This window comes from Amphibalanus amphitrite, unplaced genomic scaffold, assembly GCF_019059575.1.
Source record: "Amphibalanus amphitrite isolate SeventyFive unplaced genomic scaffold, NRLGWU_Aamphi_draft 000669F_arrow, whole genome shotgun sequence".
NCBI classification, from domain to species: Eukaryota; Metazoa; Arthropoda; class Thecostraca; order Balanomorpha; family Balanidae; genus Amphibalanus; species Amphibalanus amphitrite.
Window position 1 is genome coordinate 266,371 of NW_024882163.1, and position 19,593 is coordinate 285,963.

Genomic DNA, 19,593 nt, shown 5'->3' on the forward strand with positions numbered 1-19,593 from the left:
GAGAGTTAGCTTTGAAATTCCTTCAGAAAGAGAAAGGCCGGGCCAATTATACCACAGATGATCCACCCATGTGTGTCGAATCCGTTATGAGTTGATTAGGCCTCCGTCGCATTCCGTGAGCGAGTAACCAGAGCGGGGCGGCCTCCGCCACGGCGGCTTTTATCTGGGAAAATGTCTGGCATCGCTGGCAAACCATCCATGCCGGGGCAATTATCAATCCTCTCCGCAGCCAGGTAATTGCGCCGACCTCCCCAGTCCCCAGTACCTACACGCCACGGCAGACTGGCCTGCCATCTATCGGCCCGATTCTAACCAGTGGCGGTCGCCGGTCGGCGCGGCGGCGGCAGAGGCGGACAGTCGTGTGGGGTCGGTGTCTAGGGGTGGCCACGCTGCTGTCTCTCGTGACCTGTGGTTTAGATCGTGCTTCTCGCACTGCAACCGGCCAGCGAGGCTTCCCAACACCAGAGGAGGAGCTCTGTCCTATGGAGGATGCAGCCGCCGGCTGTGCACGCGTTTGTCCTCTGGATGGTCGTCGTTTCAGGTGAGTGCCCGTGAAGAACGGGATTGAGATACGATTGTCCTCAGAGCATGCTGCAGGGACTGGTAGTATGGTGTGGTACCGTTTGGGATTCAAGAAGCGGAGTACTATGTTTGGGAAATACGACTTATCATTTAAACTAACATCTAGCATGGCAATTAGACACGGAGTGCCGCTGGGTTGTGACGTTTTTACAATCTGTAGTTTATTCTTGGTAAGATTCTTTTGCTACCTAACTATTCTTTCCCGTTTATGTATTGCAGTAGCGGTCACGCCAATCTCTCTTGGATCTGTCATGCCTAACTAACCGGAATGAGTGTATTAAACGACGGTGCTTAATACACACATCCCGGTTAAAATACACTCATTTAGAAGTTGAATAGAATATTTTAGAAGCTGTTCTTTTATTTCATTGTCATCACACATTTCCTTGCAATTAGTCTCTTTAATAAGCCTTCCGCTTTGAAGTCAGTTTATATAGAACTGAGAACAAGTCCGAAATGACGGCCACCGATCTAAACATTGCAGTTTTGAATGTTTTCACTCTGTTAAAACGAAGCTGAAAACACATCAATTTATTATAAGAGCTATTACAACGATGCGTCTAAAGCCGATTAAGATTGCGATTGCTGGCGACTTAACGAGTGCTTCTATATGCTGTGCTGAGATTAGGATCGAGATAGCAGAAAAGCCTTGTTCGATACTTTCCTTTAATTAAGTATGAACATCGACACGTTAGTCGTGAATGTTTTTCTATTGCACGATATTTGAGCTGCGCAAGAGACAAGCCTCCCGCTTGTTTTTCACCAGTAATACGTGCTCAAATAGCAGTTGATTGTTTGGACAAGCATCGTTGGAGCCAACTCTCACTGTTGGCTACACATAAATCTTCGAAGTCATTTGTCTTTTTGCGCGGCGCGGCACTCGATAGCAACAAGTCGCTTCATTTGGTTTGACATTTCTTTCACAATAACAGGTCAGCCGATGCCAATACCAACTTACCGGCTTTTTTCGGCACCCAAAATTGATTGGACAAGTGAGACTTTGATCAGATATGGCAAACGAACAGCATTCCGACAGCGTCGACCTGAGTCCGGTCTCGTGAGAGGCGCGTGCTCGACACGTTTGCAGCTGTGTTGATTGTCGGTCGTGACTCTTCCGACACGGGTGCAGGGCGGACCGTCCGCGGTCCGACCTGCCGCGGGTCCCGCAGAGTGACGCCTATGTACGACTGGCCAATGTAGCCGATTACAAGCGTGGATTACACGTCTAATTGGTATCGCTTTCCCGTCTGATACCCTACCGGTTGCACTAATCCTGCAGCTCAGCTAGTGATCAGCGGGAAACAGCTAAATGCGGTGTGCAGCTTCACCGACACCGGATTCAAACTAGTTCCTCCCAAAAAAGGCTTATAAAAGCGTCTTGTTAGGCCTTAGCCAGCCCCATCTCGAGTTATGCTCGTTTCCGAATTCGAATGCTAAGATTTGATGACACGTAATTTCAAAGGACTGGCCATGGGAATCTGAGATGTTCACATTCAATAAAACCTGAATCCCACGGTATACTGCCCTAGCCGGGACCCTTTTCTGTTACGGTCATCGTCACGCGTCACGCGGCTATCACCACACGTCACTCATCCCTTGTCACACTCCTCCCAAGTGTGGGTGTGTGGGCAAGTGAGCTTATCCCCACCGGGAGGATCACCCCGACTACCTCCCCGAGAGCAGTTGTCGCGGCGGTGCGGCCGAAAGGCGGGCGGCCGCGTAAATCACCGTTTTTGTCGCCGTGTTTTTACCGATGCGCACGGCCACCGGGGTGGCGCCCAGGGTCGGCCGGCTAACGTCCGTACCGGTGACAATGGAACCCGTACGCAGATTGCCCTCTTGGTGGAGGCGGTCGGCCGGCGGAGAACTCCAGTCGGCTAGCTGAGTCGACTACAGTCGGACTGTGAGAGACTGGCGCGGAGCGCGGCGAGCCGGGACACCGCGGGATGGCGTCCGACCGTCACATTACCGGTGTGAGGTGTGAGGCCGACGGGGCCGCCCGGTGCGGACACAATACCACATAATGAGACGGTCCGGCCATCGGTGTCGGCCGCACACACTGAGTGTCACCCCGTGAACGGTTCCTGCGCGGGAGGTCGCACCGCGACACATCGGCTCGACCACAATGGAGGCGAGCCATGGGCGGAGCGGGGCGAGCGAGGGCGCGGCAAGGAAGACACCGCCGCCCGGCGATTAGAGGGCGATCTTATGGGCGTGGGTGTACACATGTGTACCGTTTGTCAAAGGATGTAGGTGGGAAATGATGGACGATGAAGTCCATGTGGTTGCAAAAAAACATTTTGTCCCTAAGTCTCCAATTTCATTTATTCTGTAACACACAACAAAGCAAATTTCCTAACGCAGACTGCGTTGGAGGTTCTATCTACAATTTCTTTCAGTTTTTTGCGACTGTAATTCAACGTTAAATGTCAACCATTCATGCGACATCTCGGTGCTCGCGCATCATTTCAGTTCTCATGACGTTCCTCTCTTCCTCTGTCTGTCGGCGGCGGCGGTTAGGAGGTTGGGCAACCCCCGGGGTGGGCTGTCGTCATTAGGGATCCGCGTCATCAGCCGCGGGCGGCCCATCCGACCCTGTCCGTCCGACCCTCTGTCAAAGAGCGGCCCCAACCGCCGTCAGACCTCCTCCGTAATTACCCGTCCTCAAGAGAGGAAAGCTACTTGTTGGCTCGAGAATTGGACGACAGTGCCGGAAGGAGCGCGCATTAGATGAACCAATATTGGAGAGAGCCTAATGTCTTAATTACTCCATCTGTTGATGGACCTGGGTGGGTGTTTACTCTCTCGTTCTTGCCTTTGTGGGTCGAATAGTTACTGATTTTTCTGTCCACCACATGCTCCCTCCTCACTTCTACTTCTGTTTCACGATGTCTTCTGGTGACATTCTCCTCTACTCCTCTATTCCTTATCGAATTGCCCCGCCCTGTTCAAGTTGTTCCACCCTGCCTTACATATGCTGTAGATAGAATATCGATAGTTAGGTACTACCATCACCAGGGCTTTACTGCATTTGTGATGTCTGAACTAATATACGATATATACGAATATACGATATACTCTCTAGCTATGTTACATTCACAATCGCCCCAAACTCTCTTGAGTGAATTCCGTCGGGCGACTGGTGGCCAGGGGCAGTGAGGCCACGCTAGCCGTATCACAGGTAATGGTAAGGCTGCGCGCCGATACAGTACGGTAACTACCCCACCGTGATAGACCCGAGTGGCCCGCTCATCCAGGCCTTCAGCTCTTCGATACGTGAGATTCATCTCAGATAACGACACAGAAGTCGTTCAAACTTAATGAAAGAGAGAGAGAGAGGGAGAGAGAGAGAGAGAGAGAGAGAGAGAGAGAGAGAGAGAGAGAGAGAGAGAGGAGAGAGAGGAGAGAGAGAGAGAGAGAGGGAGAGGGAGAGGGAGAGGGAGAGAGAGGGAAAGAGAGGGGGAGAGAAAGGGAGAGAGGGAGAGGGAGAGAAAGAGAGAAGTATAGAGAGAGTGAGAGATAAAATGCAATATATCTCCTTCTCTCCTTTCGTTCTACCTCCCCGACTCTTTTTCTCATGCACGTCATTCCTTCCTTTTCTCCCGCTCGTCGCTCCTCTCCATTCCTTTCCCTTTCTTTCTGAATAGCAATATCGGTGTCCGCTGTACGTGAGCAATACCCTGGAAAGATCAATGGCTAATGTGATGTATCCTGCATGATACGGCGTAATGTGAAAGGCTCTGCTCTTTCGTTAGCGTGCGATCTACCTTGCATAGCCAAACGTCTGAGGGCTTGCCAGGCATACAACATCTAATATTTGAGGAAAGAAGTCGAGAACAGTAGACTGTGCATTGTCTTGTTTTCCCGCATCATTTTCTCCCACATAATTGCGCCACATGTTTTCCAACCAGATTTAAAATGCGCGGGGGGCTGGTCCGGTTTATCGTTCAAATCTTTTGACAATGCGCCTTGATGCTGTGAAAGCATTGCTTTGTTTAAGTGCACTTTTTACCGATGATTTTATTTGTCTTTGGTAGTGTTCATCACTTACCTAGTACGAAAATTTTACCAGAGCCTTTCCGGATGCTGAAGTATTTTAAGCTGGAAATGAGTAAAACGTGGAGAAAATAAAATGCATATATCATCAGTTTTATATTAAACTGAAATATCCGGACGAACCACACAGCTCCCATCATTTCGTCTCGTCCCGTCGCCACGCCGCCAGCCGTGCCACTGTGTGACGCCATAGTGACGTCACGAGTGGCGCCGACTGCTCTGCTGGGCGGCCAATTTGGTCTGCGCCGGGCGGGCCTTATCGCCAACTAAGGGCGTTATGAATCAGACCCCGTGTCCGGCGGGTCTGTATTCAGGGCACGGCGCCGAAACCACGCCGTTCTACGTAAACAGAACCACACGTAACCACAGCTACCGGTCGACTTCGGGAGTGTGTGGGTGCAGCGATAACAATATTGGACTATGAAGATCGACTTCATAATGAGGACAGTGAAAATGTGTTGCAAAACCCGTGGATAATGGCTGCGGTGTTTGCGGCAACATTGAAGTAGCTCGTTAGCTGTGGTAACTGGAATCGTACTACAGATTATTTGTGGTTTTGTGCATTCCTTTATCTAATTTATCCAAAACCATGACAATTCTATGTCTTTTTTAGACTTGCAAGCAATTTGAAATAGCTTATAGATTTTGGCTTAGAGGATTCTATGTTTGGGATTACATGATGCTGGATTGGGACTTTGATTAACTTTTTTGGAATCCATGTTTGTTGCATTGGTATGAAAGGTTATTTCTTTCTCATCACCCATAATTACCAGATGAATACATAGTTTTCAGCCAGTGCTGACAGCGATATTCTTGCAATGGTCAGCATTTTTATTGTCGTTAGTCGGTCGGTAGTCATTAGTGACGACAAATACCAAGCTTTCATAGGAAATTAAGTGCCTTGAATAAATACCAGCAGTCAATGAGCGACCGGTAATATGCAGATAAATATTTTTGGCCCATCTACGGTTGTGAGCAATAAACATTCAACCGTCTATTTCCTGTAAGTGGGCGCATCTACAGAGCAAACTCTGCATATCCCATGGTCCAGACTCCAGGCGGCATAAACTTCTGGTTCCCGGGAGACTGCAATGCCTCGCGACAGGTAACCGCTTTGCCGTGCTGTTGTGACGCGAGTCGGCGTGAGGTAGGCTGTGCCGCAGGGCATGCCAGCTCGGCGGCACAGCAGGCTTCCATTGGCTCTCAGCCGCCCAGTCATGACAATAATGGGCGCCCTCCCAGTGAATATGATAACCGTCCAAACCAGGGTAATTTTGAGACTTCGTTGCAGAAGAAAGAAGGCAATTGAAGTCACATTGTGATTGAACAGAGAATTCGAAACAAAGACAACAGTAACAGACCGGTAATTGACAAATGCGTCAGAAAAGCTATAACAGAAACAAACAAATAAAAGCGTGAGGGTAGTTCCCGCTATTATTTATAGTTTTACTACGTAAGCATAATCTAATGCCAAAATTGCATCTATCCTAGGCGCCGCTGTCGTCGGTATATTGCTTCCCTCGCCACATAATCCCCGGCGGGACCTATACGGCTGCTGGCGTGCGCGGTGCGGCAGCCGTCCGCGGTAGTTAGCCGGTACAAGTACCGTGCGGGGAGAGGCACTCGTTCGTCACCGGCGGCGCTGCCGGGGAAAATCATTAGCGCCGACCGCGCTGTGCCCAGGCCACTGGCCCCTGGCGATGTGCCCGGGAGGGGAGGAGAGGGGACGTGGCAGGGGGACGTGGAGGGAGACGGCACACCGTGGGAGCTTGGGGCGGCCCTGCACTGCGCGACCTTTGTGCCACATAATGAAACTGAAGACCCCGTCGATCATACGAGGCTTCCGTCAGCTCTTTGTCCTGTCGGATGAATAAGAGACTCGGGCCGGGAGACTTTCACTACCGGCTATTTGATGCTGACATGATGGAGACTTCCTCAGGAACAGCTCACTAGTTCTTTGATGACATCAACATGCTGGTGGGAGTGCTGTTCGTTCACGCTTCGGTCAGATTTAAGATATTTCTGCTCAAGACTGATCTCTCGTACAGCCCCCTCGACAGACTCCACAGTCTTCGCTGAGGCGATTCAGAGTCAGTGTTTTCTGTGTGGCTGTGTAGCTCCCCACGCCATGCGGACAGCCGGCTACATTTGTCTCCGGGACAGCCGCGTGCCACGCCGGTATCTATGACCGGTGCGCAGTTTTGACCGCCGGCCAAATGGTTCACGACTGCACTGACGCACCGCCGGCAGAGGACAAAGCGCCACTGTGAGGTGGGCGGAGATGTGCACGGACCGGCGCCTGGCGGCTGGCCCGATCGACTGCGCGTGCTCCTGGCCCGGCGCAGTAAACACTGACACGCCTAACACCGGCACCTCGGGCCGCCACGCCTAACACCGGCACCTCGAGCCACGTCGCCTAACAGCCCGCGGCACAGCCCGCAGCAAAGCCGGCAGCCCTGGCGACAGAGTTCCGGTCAGCGTGCTGGGTGGGCTCTCCTTCAGTAGAAAGAATCACGTCTAAAAGCCCCACTTTTGATACGCTTGAATGTTCTGGTAATACATGCGTATTGCGCAATTGATTACGTCACAAGCCATCACAAGCCACAGTGCTGCCATCCATCTTTGCGTTTTTTTTTGCCGTCGTTTTTCCCAGGCTTATTTCGTTTTACAAACGAACATCATTGCCGTTTACCATTGCTATTAGGTCATCTAGTTCAAAGGAACTAAAAAATAAATAAATTAGTTATTGAACATTAAGTGGAAAAGTTTCATAATAGCACAGCTTCACAAGCATTGAAGACCTTTGAACATTCTGACGACTCAATTAAACAGCACAATTTAAAATACAGCAATCTGAAAATCTAGAGCAAAGTCAGAAAAAAATTCGACGTTTACTGCGTAGTGACGACCTTCCCCTAGCCCCAGCCATCCATCAGCCCGTCCGACAGTGTGTATCGGTCACAGCGGCTGTGAGGGTTGGCAGGCGGACAGTACGACCGACCACCGCTCACATTTCACGGAGCGAGCGGCAGCGGTCGGCCGGGTCGACTCCTCCACCCGCTTGGAATGCGGCCCGCAGTCAGCCGACCGGCCCGTCTCCCCACCGTGCCACCCTCCCCACCCCCCAGCGAGATGTGTGGCCTGTTGTTTTCACCGAAAACGCCGAATTACAGGCGGTTAGATGAGCGGGCCTGATCGAACCGCAGCCCGGGGCGCCACCGCAGAATGAAGACCGCCCTGGTTCGGCCCGTGCCCATCCCCCGCCCGTCCCCGGTCCCCGGCCTCGGCCCCGGCCCCGGTGCCGGCCCCGGCGCCGGCGCAGTCTGACACAGGCCCGACCCTGCCCCAGTCTCTCCCGTCTATATCGAGCATACTAAGATAGTAGAGATGCCCTTTTTGAACCCGCGAACCCGCTTTCTGCGGGTTTTCAAAACCCGCAGGGTTTTTGGCGGGTTCGAGAAGCAAAACTTGTCGTGTGGCGGGTATTTGGCGGTCAGACTTAAGAACCTATATTTTTTTTTTTTTTAGATGCAAAACACAATGCCAAGTGCATTTGCTCAGGTTAACAATACAATATTCATCAAAACAACTTTTAAAACAGAACCAAATATAAAAATATATCAAAGAAGCACATTTCAAATGCAAAACTGAAAACAACCAGCAATAGCATCCACAGTCTGGCAATGACCAAACCAGGGTACAAGCAATAAACTACTAAGCATAAATAAATGCTGATGAAAGCATTCCATAAAACATAAAAGACCCTGAAAGCAAACTTATAGGAAGCTGAACTGAAGTCTATGTATGTGCACTGTGCAGTGTGCACTAGATATACATTATGGAAGAACCCAGACTTAAATGAGATGTTGAAAATCAGAGCAAATGCCACATGTTACTTTATTTGCGTCTGGTCGGCATAAAAAAAGAGCTATCAGTTAAACAAAATTTGATGCAAATTCATTGATTACCTATCCTACTCTATGTTCTGTTCCACCCTATATTACGAAAATAACACACCAATTACCCTTACAAAAAATCAAAATATAGACTGGCCGGCCCAAACATAACGCAATAATATAATACTGGCGCACTTCCGACATTCTGACAAGGATTGGCATTTGACTGCGTCAATTTTGGTCTCTGAGGCGAAGGAAAGCTGTCATTGATGACGCAATAATTTTCAATCAGTTTTTCTGTCTTGGTTTTTGAATGCCTCAAAACAGCAGTTATACATGTTACAAAACCACGTAGCTGGTCGCATTTATTTCTTTTGTCTTTTTACGTCCTTATCATTTGAATGCCGACAGATGACCAGCCGGAGAGCATTACCAAGACCATCTATAAAATCATTACATTTAATTTAGCATTTACTGTCTCTTTATTTCTAAACCGGTGATTAACCTCTGAATTGTAAAACTTTAGCTGTTGTGTAAAATAATTTAATCAGAATGGCACATGAATATACATTATACAACAGTGTTTTCGCAACAAGTTCGACTAACTACGGCCGCAATAATTTAGTCGCTGTAACATTCTTTGCAATCAGCTGTTGGTGACGCTTCTGACGCATGTTTCCAGAAATGCGTGGTTCATTGGTGGTTAGTTGCAAGGCCATATATGTTATTATAGTTGGTTCTTGCTGGGATTTTGCATGATTTGTTTTATGTGTAGATCGACTGGATACTCATTATTCACTGTGTCACTATTTATTTTTAACTGGAAATCGCATATCTTTTTATATCAACATTCATTTTGATAACAATATCATTCCAGAGGCCTAATATTGAGAGGGAGCCAGAGTGAAATTTTGATCCTCAGCCAATGCTGAAGGGTAAGGTGAGAGAAAGATTTTACTGAACTCTTCAGAAAGGAATTTCAAATGTATTGATGCATTATTCATTTTCCACTATCCAGTGTGCACTTCCTGAGGACTTAGCATAGCAATTTCAAGTCCTTACTATTTGTTTGGCTGTCTTTTTCTGCACAGCAATGAAGCAAGTAAGGTTTATATAGCTATAGCATTGACTCAGCTGTATTTTTTCTTGCAAAAGTATGTTTTTAAGATTGCGGGTTTTTTGCGGGTTCGGCTCAGCCAAAATCAGCTTGCGGGTAGTTGTGGTTGGGCAAGGGGTAGCTGCGGGGCGGGGCGGGTAATGAAATTGCAAATTTGGGGCATCTCTATAAGATAGCCTTATTGCCGCTACTGCATCGCAATATGACAAGGAATTGACGGGCATGACATAATGAACGCATTAATCATCGTTCATATTACGGTGAATTCATGTCCAGCTGCCTGATGACGACAGCTAATCATCGACAGCACACAATGTCTCATGCGGGGCTCCTGACATCTCAGTCGCGACCCCTGTGACCGGTAGTTTCGTCCCCGCGAGAGGTGACCTGACGCCGAGTAGCCGCAGCGGCCGGCGTGTCTGAAGGCCCCAATCATCATTATCAGCTGAGCGGCGACCGTTCGTGATCAGCCGTGACCCAGTGGTGATCCCGGTGACCTCTGACCTCTGGGCTGTAACCGGCGACCTCTGACCTCTGCGCTGTAACCGGCTCATGTCGGCGGCGACAGGTCAGCCGGGCCCCGCCGGTGCTGAGCTCCTCTGCTGCGCTGGGATAGACCAATATACACTGAGGCTGCTACGCTGTCATGCTATACTGACCAGCAGTGAACAATGCAGATTTTAGTGTCCTAGGCACATTCTGCGAACCGGTCCGATGAACGAGCCATTAGTAAATGGGATTAGAGCACAATGACATAAAACTTCCTTTAGAATATGGATAAACAAAACTCGCCACGGCCGCTTTTCATACCCGACGGCGCTTCCATCTCGGCCGGTTTTCGGTTTCGGGCCAAGGATATGCATTGTGTGTAGGGTGGTCTAGGTAATATCAAAAAGGTCTTTGCTTATCAAATTCGCGGCCATGGCCTCCATGGGACGTTGCTACCTCCCGTTGCTACCTTGATGATAACGAAGTGGGCTGTGGCTGGCAGTGACTGCGGCGCCGGGCGTCTCTTGTGCGCCGTCCAATTACCGTTGACTGCCGGCTGTACCGCTGGCCGGCACCGGGCCGTGTGATTGAATCATCCGAAATATGTACGCACCGATAACCTGGGCCATTATCCCCCGAGAGCCGACGATTCGATTGATCCGTTCAACTCCGGGCGAGCGTTCCCCGGATACAGTTTCACCGGTAATCGCGCCATGAGAAAAACTTGATCTGACGTCATCCGATTACTGATAAGGGATTATAAATGCCGTTCATCAGACCGTTGAAAGATACCATTAATATCCGCCTGATGGCCAACACTAAACATCTTGATAACAGTGCTCTTTTTGTGACCAGCGTAAGTGCGTTTTTATTCAAATTGAGCATAGCAAAATTCCAGAACACTGTGAACAAGCCGCCCCCTTTTTTCTGCATCGTCCGTTGATCGGCAGCTGCCGGACGTCGGTCGTCGGTGACGTTTCCGTCGTGTCGCGGAGCGCAGGTGCCGGCCGTCGGCGGGTGTCCCAGGTGGGGCCGGGCCGCGCCCGTCAGCGCCCCTCCGCCACACCACCGCGCCGCCGCTCTGGGCCGAGAATTCCGGCCACGTCTCCATCTGATCCCGGCTCGGCGGCCGCTGTTTTGGCGTCGTTAGCGTCCAAGCGCCAGCGGGAGGCGGCGTAATTACCTCGTGCCGCCGAAAACAGGCGGCCGGAGGGCCGGGCCGGGCCGGGACGGTGTCCTCTGCCGTCCCCGTGTCGCTGTCACCGCCCTCCCCACCCCGCCCCCGCCCCCGCCCGTGCCACGGTCCCCCGTCGCTCGGCTCATCTCCTGTCGATCGTTACCGACTCTGGCGACACACCTGGTGCCGATCCGGGCCGCGCCGCAACGATCATCGACGGCGACGAAAGCGGGTCGACGGCGGCGCCGACGGATCTGCACGGCGCGCTGCCGCTTCGCCGGCCGTGTTTACCGATCACTAGCATTGAGAGACAAACAGAGCTGGGCGGCGGAGCAGCGGCAGCAGTTGCAGCAGCAGCAGCAGCAGCAGCGGCAGCAGCAGCAATATAGCACCAGCGGTAGCTCGTCAAAAGCTGACGCTGGCAGACAAAACGACGCCTTTGATGCATGCTTCAATCTCGCGGTAATTCCGCTATCCGACGGGCGTGATATATGAGGCATATCGTATATTTCTGCTGTCCTACCAAATGCACATACGCATGAGTTGATGGCCAGTCCGGCGCGCCGAGGCCGCGCAGTGGTTCTGAGGAGCCAGGAGAGGCCGCAGAGTGTCTGACCTGGTCCACGGCGGAATCAGCGAGCTGGGCCTCCGAGATATACGGTGACCGCCGCTCTCATCCATCTCGGAAAATACCGACTCACCGTCCAAAGGCCATGCTTAAGTCGTAAATTCTCCCACAACATGAGACTCCCGTCCCAGTGTCGTCCCTGAAGAGCGGCCGCGGCCGAGACCGTCGTGCACGACTTCTGGCGACCGGTGACGTCATCCACCTGACCTCATCCGTGACCTTTGATCTTTAAAGTCAATGGAATACGCATAGGTCAAATGAAAGAGGATACCGAAGTGGCTCCTATTTTATTTGAATATTTAGATGCTGGCTCTAATTCGTTCAATAAATTCCAGCATGGCCTGGACTGACCTCCATCAGGGCTCGCTATCTATAGGGTATCGCGGGGAGATGCGACCACCCGTGTCCTCTTCTTGGCTGACGGGGACAGCTCATTACCCCGGGCTGTCAGTGACGGCTCCCGTTCGAGCCTTGTTGTGACAGTCCTGTCGTGGCTGTTTCAGAGGATGGCATAGGTGGCTAACATGTGTTGCATCAAAGCCTGTCCGTTACATCTCCCTGACTGCGTGTAGCGAGGGAGATGGGAGCGGTGGTCTGTAGCTGCTCCCTGCTCCCGGCTCCCGGCTCCCGGCTCCCAGCTCCCGGCTGGAGGCGCGGCGTGGCGGGGGTATTTACTCGGCGCGTTGTGTGTGTGGGACGGTGCCAGGTGGTGGCGACAGCCGCGCTGCCACCGAGCTGGTAAACATACGGGCGGTGCCGACCGCGCGCTGCACGGAGCCCCGCAGCCCGACCGCAGCCCGACCCCGCAGCCCCCGCAGCCCCTGCAGCCCCGTCCGTGGCCCAGACTGCAGACTGTGCATAGACTGTCCCAGACACCAGTCTGCGTACAAACTGTTCCTGAGTCCTGACTGTAGCCTTTAGTCAGCTCTGCGTCAGCTGGCCCAGCCTGTCGCCTGCACTTTCGTAGACCGCTCCAGCCCATAGGCAACCCGACCCAGTCTCTCAACACACACAGAGACCGTGTCGGCGGCGCAGGTCGACTCTCGGCGTGGCCCGGTCTCTCCCTGGGGTGCAATCGGGCCATGGTCGGCGATTGGATGTGCCGCTGCCCGTGATAACCCGTCTGTCGTCTGTCGTCTGTCGTCGATCGTTTGTGGTAGCTCGCCTGTCATCCTCCGCTGGCTCGGAGGAAGTTTTCCTTATACTAGAGCCCCTTAGTATGTACAGTCTGTCTTTAAAGTACCGCGCAAAGTGGCGGTGGATCCATCAAGCCTGACCGAGAAAGGGCCTGTTTTAATTTAAAAGTCACTGACCAATTGACCTAGGGAATGGATAAGGATGTCAGTTGCTTCGGTGACCCAAATTTAGCAGGCCCTTGCTCAGTCAGGCTCGATGGATCCACCGTCACTTTGCGCGGTACTTTTAAGACAGACTGTACCTCTGATCTGGTTCTATGTAAAAGGCTTGTTACTTGGAGATCAAAAATGGAAGTTGGAACTGAATTATTAAATCGGTTCCCGAGAATAGTGTCCGTGTCATTTAGGCACATTAATGGGGATTGGCGATCAAATATTTACCAATCTATTACTATCCAATTAATCACATTCCCCAAGCATTAGTTTCTTGCAAACGTTAGGCGGCACGGGCGGACATCGATAGCAGCGCCTCTATCGGTCACTAGGGAAAGCTGGGCTGTAGGCGACAAAATACCGGCTGAGTTGTCACAAGTTAAAAAGGTTTATAGACATCCGTCTTGTGAAAAAGTTGAACTTTTGCCTTCAATATTTCTACAGGCAATTTTAGAAGTGCCTTCACATAGATTACAAAACCGTTTGAATTATTTTATTCACTTCAAGCCTTCCCTATTGTTCTTGATGATGCGGGAACTATTTCTAATTAGTGTTTCTAGCTTAGTAAAAGAACATATTGTGCAAACGATGAAAAAAGCATAAATGGAAGATTTTAAATGCAATTTTCTGTAACAAATAATGGTAAATTCTCTAGACATCAAGGAAAAGGTGCATGCTAACTGATAATTTAAAGTTCTTGGGGCCAGTTGGTTTCTTCTTTTCTTACGTTGCCCCAATGGCCGCGAATACACTTGTGATAACGCCTATCGAGACATTTCGTGTTATTGCAAAAGAAGGCAAACGTGGTTCGCTGATTTGAGCCTCTCAGTGTTCACGGTTCGTGGTAGCGGCGAAAACCGTCCTGATTCGTCGACGCTCATCAGTGCCAGTGGCGCCATGCCGTAGCAGGGGGCGCGGGGCCCGGAGCAGTTGTGTACGACGGCGTCCCCAGGAGCCGGCTCCGATAGCAGTCGCAGACACGGCCCGTCCCCTGCCGAGAGGGAGTCGGTGCGCCGCCTCCCCTCCTCCCCGGAGCGACGTGCTGTCGAACGCAGCGGTCGGCTCCGGCGGCGACCCAGCCACCCCTCTCTCAGCGGCGGTGTTTCCTGCACTTGTCACAGCCGCGATGGGGACCACATGACGCACGGGAACCCATTAGCGTGACGGTGTGACGTCACAGGGACGTGACGTGACGCCGCGCCGTCCGAGCAGGTGCTGGGGACGCGTACGGCGTGCGAGGGTCCGGTGCTAATGCGTCATTATGGGAGGGACGCTGGTGCCGGTAGAGCCGTCTCCAGGCCTCGGCGGTGATTCAGACGCTTCTCACAGGAAGGGGTGCAACTGGTCACGTCCTCCGGGTATTGTTCTACGGTGAGCCGGCGACACAGCGCCAGGAGCCAGCCCGTGACGCGAGGCTCAGCCCTCCGCCGCCGCCGCCGCGCCGCCGCCGCCGCCGCCGCCAGGCTCGAGCCCGGTCCCTGCTAGAGGTGGAAATGACTAACGTTTTCCAAAATCTTGACTAATGACTGAATAATGACTAATGACAATTTTGGTTGACTGACTTTTGACTGACTAATCTTTGGTCTCAAAAGGCTTGATTGACTAATGAATGACTAACGCCATTTTTCTTGATTTTGACTAATATTTGACTAAATTTCGGAATTTGTTAGCACTGCGTAAATAATTCCGATCGACACCGGAGAAACACAAATCGATCCCAAATTTTCTCCCTAATCATTTTATGGCCAACGCGATGCGAAGCCACCGCAAGATATCTTGTCGGCCGCTACGACGCCTGGTTAGGGAGATAACAGGCGGGGAGGAGGGGGGGGGGGGGTTAAATTTATACCCCCAGCCGGGCGCATTCGGCCGGCGACCCCCAGTGGGGCGCGGGTTAACTCTCGCCCGGCCCTGGCAGGGCATTTTTCGTAACGCGGCCTGGCTGGTGGGGGGGGGGGGGGGGTGTCGATGCGATCCCTCTGGCGTTTCGAAACTAAGCGTCGTGGCGTTTCGCAACAAAGACCAGTCGATTGGTCTCAACGAGTACTCGCGATTGGTGGTATATTTTTACCATGGGTCAATATTTGACCCAGTTATGACAGGTCATTGGTCAAAGGTCAAATTTCGTGGAAAAACTATAATTTTCCAAATTACTTAGCCAATATTGGCGAGTTTATGAAAGATAGCGTTATGAAACTTTCACGACCGCGTTTCGCAACGAATTAGCAACAAAATGAGGAATAGTTGACTGCATTTCAGTCATTACTGGCGTGACGTATTCCCCGGGAACATGGGAGGCCACGCCCGCCGCTGGCGAGGACGTTTGCGAATATCGAGAGCTTTCCAACTAATCGAGTCAACATTGGTGCGTCTATGAAAGATAGAGACTTGCAACTTCGAAGAGCGTATTCCTCAGAAGAGCGTATTCCTCAGCTGCAAAATTACATATTGTGGACTTTTTATGACTTTTTATGGTGATAAAAAGGCTTCCAATGACGTCACGTACCACGGTACCTGGCCCAAAAAGCCGCAAGGCTATGCTCGCTGACCGGCAGCAGCAGCGGCCGCCCGTCAACCGGAGACCTGGGGAAGTGGGGAGTTCACTGCCACTTGTAGGAACAGTTTTGAAGGCGTTTAGGTGGAAATTGAACCGCAGATTCGGATTCAGGACCTCAAGAAACCCCACTACGGACACTAAACACAGCTCATATCACGGAGGTCAGCGTGTGAACATGCGAGATCATCTTGGTTGACCTTAGAAAGGTCAATATACAATGTAAAGATCATGTCCAGTCAAATTCTGACATAAACCACACGGAATAGCTTCGTTCTTGTCGATGAGATCACGTCCAGTTACGGTATGTACGATTTTGTCAAAAACGGTCGGAGGTTGTACTTATTATGACGTCATAGCTCGGTGAACTGACATGACCCGTTTTTTTTTTTGTCTAGCGAAAGTTGTGCAAAGGATACCCCAGAGGCTATTGAAAATTTCAGCACGATCCAACTAATAGTTCAGCGCGCATCGCAAAAAAAAAACTCAGGGGGGGGGGGGTCGCATCGATCCCTCCCCTGTCAGGGCGAGGGTTAAGTCACCTCACGAATCACGACAAATTAGTCGACTAATATGCAACAAAATCATTGACTAATGACTGACTAATGACTAACAAACATTTTAGTTGACTGACTTTTGACTGACTAAAAAAGTGCTTGACTAACGTTAGTCGACTAATTTTTGACTAATGACTAATATTCATTTCCACCTCTAGTCCCTGCCGGCAGGAGACCTGTCAGCGAGCTGCCGCCCCCGCCCCCGCCCGCGCCCGCCCTGGGAACGCCGGGCCCTCGGCGGCGGCTGGTAACTCAATCCTGACCGCCGCGGGGCTGACACCATGGTACGGGTCGCCTCCCGCCGCTGGGCGGGGGCGGGGGCGGCGGCGGTGAGCAGGGCGGGCCGCCGCCGCCCGGCCACCACGAGGGCGGTGGCGGCGCCTCCCGCGGCTCAGCCCGTGTTTACCGCGTCAATTGGGTCGTCCGCGCCTTGAAACCCGATCATTGGCGTTCCGATTGGCATCCTACAGGGCTCATGCCGGCCATGCCTACCATGCCTGCCGCTCGAACTCTGATCTGGTATTGACCTGCTGCTCAAAACAAGATAATCTGCGTGCTCGCGACACCGGACACCTCGTGCCATTGAGCGAAGCTCAGGAGAAGAATGCTGAAGAAAATATGACGCTGGTAGATTGAAAGGAGTGAAAAGGGCAGCAAAACATGCCCACCCTTCTCGTGTTCGGGAATGGCCACACGATCCTCCGGTCCTTACACGAAGGATGCGCGCCACACAATCAGACAACAACGCCTTATCAGTTCTCATAACATCATGCGCATTTCAGCCCTCCGTGGATATTTTCTTTCTCGTGGTCAGACATATTCCTGGCATACAAAAATGTCGTGTGATAACATTGGCTGACAGAGTGAGGGTCTCATGGACTACAAGCAAAAAATATGCATATCGCCATGTGTCTGCTCTGCACTGGAAGCCCGAAAGGCTTCTTTTGTCTCTTTATCCTGTAGCTTGTTGTTGCTTCTTTTCGTAAATCACTAACGCTCCAGTGTTGTGTTTTTCTTTGGCGCCACTTATGTTATCATTTACATCAAAATGTCTCAGAAAATTAGCAGAAAAAAACGTGTCAAGTGTCTGCCCAATAATCTTCATCCCGTGAAAGTGGAACGCTTTTTAGTTGATGGCGCCGGGGCAATCAGAGCGCGCTGTAAATACCGCAGCGGCGGCAATTGCTGCGCGCGCGATTGGCGCGGCGCGCACGTCAGACGCCGCTGATGGCTATCTCGCGTGGTGCGTGGGACCGTGAGCTGCGCTCTTTCGCCACCTCTGGCCACTTAGCGGCGTTGGCGGCATTTGACGCTGAGTGGCCATTGGGTGCCTCACGGCGGCGGGCCGATCGACTTTACGGCGCGGCGACCTCACTGGCTGAGAGGGAGAACGGAGAGCACTGGGCACGTGTTGACTGTTGATCGAGGTGGGTGCGAGCCTGACATGACAGACGAAACTGAAGAGCTCCAGTGCAGTGACGACAGAGCTGGATATTGCACACTGATGCATGTTTTCGTACCGAGCTCGTCTATGACTCTCTTTGACATGGAGGAAAATGATCACGAAACTGGGCGGAAAGGCATTTCTTTTTTACTGAAACGGCACAGATGCACACAGTTCTAGATTCTCCTGGTTCTTAGCGCTATGATTCATTTCTACTCGTCTCCTCTCTGTCATAAGACCACTCTTTCTCTGTCCAAATCATCTGTTGTCCAGTCTAGTGTTCCCTGTTTGTGTCACGTCGTCCCCCTTTCCCAGTGTCAGTTCCATGGTCTCCTCGTCCCCCCTCTCACCCTCCCCCGCCGTGGTGTCAGCTGGCACCTGTCTCCCGGCGGGTCAGCTCCCCGTCTCGGGTCACCGCCGCCCCTCCCTCCCCATGTCGTTATCGACCCCCTGCCGTCGGAGCCGACGCGGCATGCCGTCGGCACCGACGGACCTCCGCCGCTCGACGGCCCGCCGAGACGGCAAAAACGCCCTCTCGATTCAACGACCCACTCGAGGCGTCCCGGGACGGCGTCAGGGGCCGGCTGAGCGCCGAGCAGTGGGCTCCGGTTGCGATAGCGCCCGCAGCCGTGCGCCAGAGGCGATTCTCGGGGGTGATGGCGACAGCAGAGCGCCTCCCTCGCTCGGCCCGCCGCCGAGCCGGGGAGAGCGGCTGTTTGGATGGGCCGAAGGTAACGGCCGTTTCAGCACGTCGTAGCGCCGGACGGGACGCTGGGGACGGGAGGTCGGGGAGGCGCGGGGAGGGGCGGGGAGGATCGGTGGTGGCCAGATGCGGGCTGGGCCGGCCCGGCACCAGATGTGGGAGGCCCCGCACGGGCGACTGCACGGCCGCTGACGCGGGACGGCCCGGCCGGCGCCCCCGGCGCCTCTGTAGTGGCTGGTGGCCAGGACACGCTCCCCAGCTGAGAGGAGGCGCTGGCAGGGCAGCGTGCCCGCCCGTCAACCTCTGAGGAGTGCGTCCGTCCACCGCTGATTGTGAGGCCCACCGCAGCCGTACTCAGAGAGGCGCGCCCGTAGGCGTCGTCGGTCGACAGTCCCATTACTCTATAAAGTCGGCGCAGTGGCCCGTAACTTTCATCGTATGCCGAGATAGGATGGGGCGGCACCGCATCAGATTCAATAGACAGCTGCAGCGGAGCCCTCCCACACAAGGACTCTCTTCACTAAGATCTGCTGGAGGCTGGAGCCCTGACGCCCTTCTGATGTGTTATCAAATCCAATTAGATACCAGCTCTGTTAGATGTCGTGTCGACCGGTCCTCACCGACGCGTCCTGAAGTGACCTCAGTCAGCGGGGAGCCATCCACGCGTCCTCAGACCACTCATCTGTCGGTCGGCACTCGGCGGCGGCCGCTCGCTGATTCTGTGAGGTGTCGACGACGCCCTCTCGAGACTCGGAGGTGTCGGTCGGCCGCTGGGGAGCCGCTCTGCACGGTCCACCGCCGCCGCCGCTGATGGGTCGGAGTAGCGGCGCGGCTGCCTGCCGGGGGTGCTGCGTTCTGCGTACTGCTGACCCCAGCACGCCGGTACCTCCTCCGTGGGCCAGGAGCTGCGCGCTGCTGACCTCAGCGCTTCCCCGCCGCCTCGCGCCGCGGCATGACGCGCCCGACGGAGCGTGGGACTGCGCCCGGTCTTGACCCGCGCCACCCCAGAGGCCGCACAATGGGCCACTTCCTGTCCGGTAC

At 52.9% G+C, this 19,593-nt stretch overlaps 1 protein-coding gene across 3 annotated transcripts in view; it reads left to right on the plus strand.

The window, feature by feature from the left end:
* Window positions 1–349: 349 nt before the first annotated feature.
* Window positions 350–19,593, plus strand: part of LOC122364334 (nephrin-like) — a 58,034-nt gene continuing 38,790 nt past the window's right edge. For all 3 annotated transcript variants that reach the window (XM_043334609.1, XM_043334611.1, XM_043334608.1), the window contains exon 1: window positions 350–541. In XM_043334609.1, the coding sequence (XP_043190544.1) occupies window positions 490–541 (52 nt within the window). In that variant the 5' untranslated portion in view covers window positions 350–489. The remainder of the gene's footprint in view (window positions 542–19,593) is intronic.